This window comes from Poecilia latipinna, unplaced genomic scaffold, assembly GCF_001443285.1.
Source record: "Poecilia latipinna isolate Pla-1442-1.1 unplaced genomic scaffold, P_latipinna-1.0 Scaffold5822, whole genome shotgun sequence".
Classification (NCBI taxonomy): Eukaryota; Metazoa; Chordata; class Actinopteri; order Cyprinodontiformes; family Poeciliidae; genus Poecilia; species Poecilia latipinna.
The window spans coordinates 1-7,720 of record NW_015118438.1 but is presented as its reverse complement, the minus strand read 5'-3'; the positions used below and the strand labels follow the sequence as shown (position 1 = coordinate 7,720).

Here is a 7,720-nt window from a genome sequence, read left to right as displayed (position 1 = left end):
TGTCGTGTTTTAAGTGGACTCATATGCAGAGAGGCAGAGACGGTATAATGGAAAAAAATAACAACGATGAAACAAAACTTACAATCAGTCAGAGAAAAACACAAAGAGCAGGAACCAGGAAGGCAAGGAAATGAAGACGATGGATGGAGGAGAGAACAAAAACACGGCACAGGGAGTGAGGGAGACACAACAGGGGAACTAAAGGCAACAAAGAATAACTAGACACAAGGACTAAAACATAATAAACTAGATTTACTAACTAAGGACCAAACTAAAGTGAAACAGAAACGAGGCTAAGCTAATCAAAACAAGAAGGCTCTCCGTCAGTTTGGGGGTCCTGAGCTGAAACACAACGATTCAATTCCCTGCTAGTGTCGTTGACATCGACGACCTTAACAAATCTCCAACAATGTCAGCTTGTGCACGGTTTTGGTCACACGTCTCAAGGTTATGAGTTTCTTTAGATCTGAGTGGGGAGGTGGATTTAATTACTGTAATGTCGCTGTAGATGTTAGGAAGACAAAACCTTCAGCCACCTCTTCTGTTCCAGGTAGGTTCTTCTGGCTTCACATGAATGTGCTCTTTCACTTCTCTCTCTTGTAACCAATGTAGGTTAGTTTTTCTAAATCCAGGCCATAGAGCGATTGAAACATGTGACAGTCTGAAGAGAAAAACGGAAGCTGAAAGTAAAGAATTAGATCATTTTAGGTCAGGATTTTCGTTGATAACAGAAAAGCAAAGACGGGCCATTTTTTTCTGTTCAATGCTTTTTTTTTATAATAAAACAAGACTTTTTTACAAACTGACTGTCGTCAGAGTTTTACAAATCTTCACAACTTAGTTAAACAAGCTTAAAGAGAAACAGGCAGGCATATGTATATATATATATACAACACAGACCATCCACTTCCAATACAAAAGTGACAAAACAAAATATAAAAAAATATCACTTCAGGGACTTGCAGCATTTCAGAATCCAGTATTTACGATAAAAAATAATAAAAACAAGCTTTTACACTTTAAGAAAGTAAAATTACACTTTAAATAAAGAAAACACTCAATTGCACTCCTTTATACATTCATATAACTGACCAAAAAAAAGAAAAAAAAAAGAAATGTAAAACAAACCAGCTTTACTGTGTAGCATTCCAGAACAAATGAAAATGGACAGCTGAGGAAAATAAATGTATTTCATTATGAAATCAAATTCTTGCTCTCAAACAGCGAGAAAGCTCTAATAAGTACAAATCAGAATCTTCAGCCTTTTTTTGGTTTTGTTTTTTTGTGAAGCAGCCTCTTGTTTACATCTTAACTAGATCTTAATTTTTAACAGACTCTGGTTAAAAAAAAAAAAGAAAATATTTCTAGGAAACAGATGTGAGAACACATTAGCTGTGGGGGTTCTTTTCTTCCTGTTTCAGGCTAATTAGATTCATCCCTACACACATTGAGACTTTAGATCCTGGATGACAACATTTGCCTGTGGGATTATTTGTAGAGCAACAAAATACGTTCTGTATGCATTCCTTATTCCTCTGTACTCAATGTGCTTTGCTTGGTATTTCCTCATCCAACACCGTTCTCTCACAAATGACGTTTTCCTCTGCCCAACGGCTGCTGTGTTCTTTTGCTTCGTATGTATCTTTTCACGTGTTTTCAGTCGGATAACGCATTTGTGTTTTCGAAATGCTGTCGGCTGCATAGTTTCATGTTTGCGCGTCTCACGACTTCATTCGTTTAGCTGCTTGTGAGCTTTGAAGCACGACTCATCCTGAAACATGCTCATGAACATCTTCTCGTACTTCTTGTGCGCTGACGTGGTCCCTATGATGCGGCTGATTTTCTTGAGGCTTTTGACGAGATACCGCGGCGCTTCCTGGCTGCGCAGCACCCTCAGGCTACGAGTCAGACCTTTGGCTAGATCCAGGTTGTAGTTTGCAGATTTCCACAGGTGGAGGATCTGCAGCAGGTACTGCCTGGGCAGGCAGGTGGAGACCACGGCCTTCACATCCTGCTCCTGGACCTTTACTCCCGGCAGGCTGTTGGTCACTTTCATGAGGTCGTCTACGGTCAGGTTCTTTAGAGCGTTGCAGCGGGAGACCTTACGCTCACAGTGGTTCACGCCTGGGGAAAATGCAGGGACAATGTTATTATGTAGAAGTGGCAGTCAGAAATAAAAGTGTGCAGCTACTTCCATATTTTCTTGGCTTTCCTGGTTTTGTATTTTTTTTTTTTTATTTAGCTACAAAAATAGCTTCAAGGAAAATTAAAAACCACCTCTAAAAAATTATATTAAAAAAAAAAGAAGTCTTTTTTTTATTTATACTTTAGTTATTAAGTTGATCAAAGCAATCTAAGGATTTTTCATTTCTAAACCACATCTTGCTGTTTCTCTGTGGCATGAAACGTACATTTCTCCTAGCTGCTCGGTAAACACCGGAAAGAAAAAGAAAATATTTCCCACAAAAAAGGCAAATGTATGATTATCTTCAGAACTGAGCAGTGGTTGCAACAAAGCTGCTCCTCGTCTAAACTTGTCCACGCGGCTTGATAGTCAATAAAACGTTTCACTGGTCACTGTTTTCGATCCTGGTCCATCCTGGTCCAAAACAATGACCAGGATTCCATTTTTTTTCCCCACAAACATTATATGAATTCCACAGCAACCAGTCATTTTAAGATATCTGTCCATCTCTACACCAGGGAAGTTAATGATTAGATATGAGACATGTTTCGAGGCTTCTAATCCATACCTTGTATGATGCCGTACAACTTGTCCTTGTTCTGCTCTCTCCATAGCCTCAGCAGGTGCAGGACCTGCTGCTGAGGAGAGCACACCTTCTTCAGCCTCTCCAGGCTCTTGAGATCAACCTTCTGTCCAGGGAGATTCTCGAGGATTCGCTCCAGAGGCACCGAGGACAGTCGCAGCGACGCCAGAGACTGGAAAACTGCTTCTTCACACAGAGTCGCATCTGGGAGGAATTATAGGAGAGAAAATATTCGTGGATTACGATATACAGCTACTGGATGCTTACCTGCTAAATATTTGGAGGTGGTCTTCAGAAAAAAAAAGAAAAAAGGATGAAGAGAAATGGGAAAGTATTCTTCAAAATACATTTTTCATACCAAAAATCATATTACTGTTAAGCTACAAATTATTCCTGACAGATTTATACTTGAAATAAATTTCTTTCAGTCATAAAGTTAGATCTGATAGGAAATTAGACGTCTTACAAAATTTGATATAGAAATATTAACTGCTTTTATTCACATTTGATTTTTAGAAATGGCACATTAAAAATGACATGCACTCAGCTAAATATCAGTTAAATAAATCACTGGGATTTAATTCATTGACATATCAGTAATGAAGCCTTTTTTAAAAAAAAAAAAAAAAAAAAGGCTGGCCAGCTTTTTGCACATAGGATCTTTGTGGATTAGCTTCAAGGCTGCTGACTATGGAAGGTCTTCTTGACATCACCCCAGTCTATACCTCTAAAATATTACTTCCAGTTAGAGTAAACATGTTCAAAAAATGTAATTTACTTTAAACCAAAAATTTGGGGAGTTTGAATAATTATCCTGACTCTGAACATAATAGATTTCGTTAGACTTTTTTTTTTACTCTGCTCGTGTTCTTACGTGTTTTTAACACATCATACCATTTGGAAAAACCACTCAGTCTTGTGTCTAATGAGGGAAACTAAAATGTTCCAGCAGCACAAAACTGCAAGTGTGAGGCTACAAAGAATACCTTAAAAGGCAAACTAAAAATTGCAAACAGCAGGGTTTGTTCAACTAAATTTGACTATTATAAAAATGCAGCTGTTCTTGTCACAGAGGACAGTCCCAATTTGCATATGACATTCAGAGCTGAAAGTAACCGGAAACATTTTTCTGCTTAGATTCATGAATTTGAGCAGGTCATGAAGCGCTTCTGTGCATATGTGGGGGTTTCTGATCAATTTGCAAATATTAAGTTTCCGGAGTGAGCAAAAAAAATAAATAAATAAAAAATGTTCTTTTGCAAACCTAGCGGTTGATTTTATATGAAGAAGGCATTTGGCTCGCTTCTCTCCTCCCCTGATGATGTAAGTGTGGTTTTCAGTCATGGCATCCTGAAATCCCTCAAAACTTAACAACTTTGGGAACCACCACTGATCTCAGTTTCACATTTTTCTTCAAACTGCCCGACCGATGCAGGATTAGCTGCAGACAGTTTGTGGCTATGTGCTTTAAAGGAAGACAGCTGGTGAATGAATGTTTGAGGGAAGCATCATTCTGGTTGAGGACTGAGAGTTTTGTGAATGATCTTCCAAATATTCTCCATACGGTGCAGGAGTGTGCCGGGGTCTGGACTTGTGAGTGATTTCTAAAGCTGCAGGAATTCAGTATCATATTTGAGGCTTTGCCTTTTTAAATATATTTAAGCATCCATGATAGCTGTAGTCTGAGTAACAAAGCCCCAAAAGCTCATTTTGTGTCTCATTTTGAGTCAGTTTCCTTTGTTATTGTGTTTGAGGATGTGACAGTTAAATGGGTAATTGATCCATCATGGGGTCATTCTGAATTGAGCGCCATAAACATTCATTGCAACCCTTTGTGGGTCTCTCTAGAGCTGGTTTTCAGACATGCAAGAATTAGCAAAGAAAGCCTGGAATCTGGAAGAGAAACCGGACTGAGGAAATCCCCCGCCTTGGGGAATGAAATTGACCACAAGTCTGAAATAGCTCAGCTCGGAATGATTTTAGGTTGTTGACAATTGAGGTCTACTCTAAGCGCTCCTACATATGCATGTGTAAAGGAGGGACGTGCTGGATATAAACTAACCCCTTGCTGGAATCGTTCTAAAGCTTTTCACATCCGTTGTGGCCTCTATGTTCTCACCATTGTGGCACAGAGTGTGATGCTGGGAGCAGTCCTTGATGTCAGGAGAGCCACACAGGCTGTCTGAAGTGGACGTTCCCCATCGCAGAGTCTTCATGCCGTAATCAGCACAGAGTCTGTGCGGCTGACACGTGGAGGAGCCTCCAGCAGAGAAATAACCATCCGGACAGTGTTCACACACGGTGTCGCTTTCAGGCGTACCTGCAAGACATCCACAAATAATTGTTTGGATTTCAAACTGACAGGATGGATTCTTTCCCTAACAAACAATGAGCAACCTCAAAAGGCACCCATTTGACCTGTTCACGCTTTTTCATGTTCCAACCTCGATTCTTGTCATCTATTAATGAGATTTCATGTGTGCAGTCAGTCATCACGTAGCTTACAGTTGTGCAAGTGGAAGAAAAATGCGGAGCGAAGAGAGAGAACTCGCAGCAGTTTGGCACTGCTCTGTCACATAAGAGAAAGCAGGCGAAATATGACCAGCAATTTTGCACTGGACATACAGTTGCCAATAAAATTTCATTATATTGGCTTGGGCATACAGATCTATCAAATGTACAGTCTTTTTCAAATGCAAAAAAAAAACTTTAATAATGTGGCCCTGCAGTTTTATACTGGCATCCCTAAAATCTAAGGGGAAATTAAAGGTTTTCTCCACCACTACGTGTCAGTCAAACCAAGTTTCCTACCAATCCTTATATGACACTTCATCAGAACAAAACTGAACTTAAGTGTAACAGAAAACCAGCACTGTACGGCGATCTGAACACTCCATCCCTCCATTCAACTTAGTGGCGTTAGCGTCACGAAGCATCCTGCGGGCGATATTTTCTCAGAAAGAATGCTGAAACTGGTCAAAGTTGGTCAAAGCAATGCGGAGCAATCCCAGAAGAAAATCTGTTACAGACTGCAACAGAATCATACAACCAGAGCCACAATGGACAGGGTTAGATCAGGCGTTTCCAAAGTGTGGCCCTCTAAATGATATTGTTCTGCCCCTGGCCACAATTCATGAGTGGAGTAAATACGGCACAACAAGAAGTATTTCTCTTTTAATAACTATGTTTGTGCTTTTGTGTAGTTTTGTAGTAAGAAGAACCCAAGCCTCCCTGGCTCCCAAATGATTACACTCGGCTAAATACAGAAATACTGACTCATCTCCTTTTCTTGTTAAGAAAAGGCAAGAAAAGAGATTGCCAAAAAAACAACAACAAAAAAAAAACAAAAAACAAAGTGATCCACCTCCTAAAAATGTTAATTATTTGCCTATCTTGTTAGGAGTTAATCAGGATTTTAATATTTTGGATCAACAGTGATTTACTGATTTTTTTTTTTCTGTAAAGAATTGTCCACTCTGTTCGTTTCATTAAAATTCTGCAATATTGACCAGATTAAAACAAATCATAAGAAATGTATTTTTTTTTTTTTTTTACTTTTCTTTTAAAAGGTTGCTTTTTGTGGCCTCTGTGTGCCTGCCTATGTCGAAACAACGGGCAACGCACCACTGCAGGTGTTTCACACAAAATGCCCTGCGGAGCACTTAGCTGAGCCAAATGAAGTTTCAGTAGCTTACTTGGTAACCTTTCATCTATAGCCGCCGTTTTCAGTGTGTGAAAATCTCCTCCCTCGTGAAGATCAATTAATCTGACGTAGTTCTAGGAACCAAGCCCGCAAACATGTGACCATCAATCAAAGCCACGGGTAACTGTATGAAAATGACTCAGACATGTCTTCCTCATCACACCCACATAGTTTCTATAACTTGTAATGTATCTGTAGTAGCAGTTTCTATATTACCACGTTGAGAACATGACACGTGATCATCATGGTTTTACATAAAAAATATCAGGAAAGGGATGCCGACTAGATATCTATTTTTTTTTCTTTTCTTTTTTTTCCACATTTCCTGCAAAGCAGTCCCAAAGGCAATTTCCTATCTTGCAAAATGAAAATCTGTTGCTTGAAACTCCAATTACAGGTGCTAATGAGGGATTCCTGGTTGGTAATATTACAATAAATGGTCTTAAGATTCTGGTACTTTCCCCTGCAGATCACATGACTACCTGACATAACAGACACAGTGGTTTAATCACTTCCTCTTTTTATTTTAAAACTTTAACCAAAGAGTTGAAAGTGCGTGGGAAGGCACCGCGCTCTTATCTGATATAACATCTTCATTCGTTTCCCGCTCACAAGGCATGCGTGTTCTGGCTTTTACTATTACGCAAAAACAAGAAACCACCTGCAGATATGCATACGGAAAATAGTTCCTGCACTGATGATGACAAAGCATGTACAGTACAGGCTTGTGAATGACACAGATGATTTAAAATATACGCTGACATTGACATGTTTTTCCTAAAAATGTAATTTTTGTCAAATTTTTCTTTTATGCTTCATAGATGTGTTTTAGAATAAACTCTAAAAAGGTATTGAAAACCCTTTTATGTTTTCTATATACAATTGCTTCTGAGATGTATATGCTTAACTAATTCTTAAAAAAACAAAGAATCTGCATAAATAATGACCCAGTGAAATGATGCTTTTCCAGAGAAAGTTTGTAAAATTGTTAAAATGAAAACATTAGATCGATAAGTACTTACACCTTATGCTATCACACGCAAACTTTATTGGGACCCTTTTGTCCTAGTTTGAGATTATTCAACATGACTTGCACTGCTTCTGCTTCTTTCCATTAATTTCATAGTTTAGTTTATGGTTCTGCTTTCATTGTTTGTTTGTCTTTATATATATATATATATATATATATATATATATATATTTATATATACTTTGTTTTTTTTTGTTTTTTTTTTTCTTTTTTTTTTTT

The 7,720-nt window shown here is 38.4% G+C and overlaps 1 protein-coding gene across 1 annotated transcript; it reads right to left on the bottom strand.

Moving 5' to 3' along the window:
• Positions 1-699: 699 nt before the first annotated feature.
• LOC106943747 (tumor necrosis factor receptor superfamily member 11B-like) lies at positions 700-6,781 on the bottom strand. Its single transcript, XM_015027051.1, has 3 exons — positions 4,888-6,781; positions 2,754-2,972; positions 700-2,124 (listed from the first exon to the last, which is right to left on the bottom strand). Exons 1-3 carry the CDS (start codon positions 4,982-4,984, stop codon positions 1,730-1,732), a joined length of 711 nt encoding a protein of 236 aa, XP_014882537.1. The 5' UTR covers positions 4,985-6,781; the 3' UTR covers positions 700-1,729.
• Between the last annotated feature and the right edge of the window lie 939 nt (positions 6,782-7,720).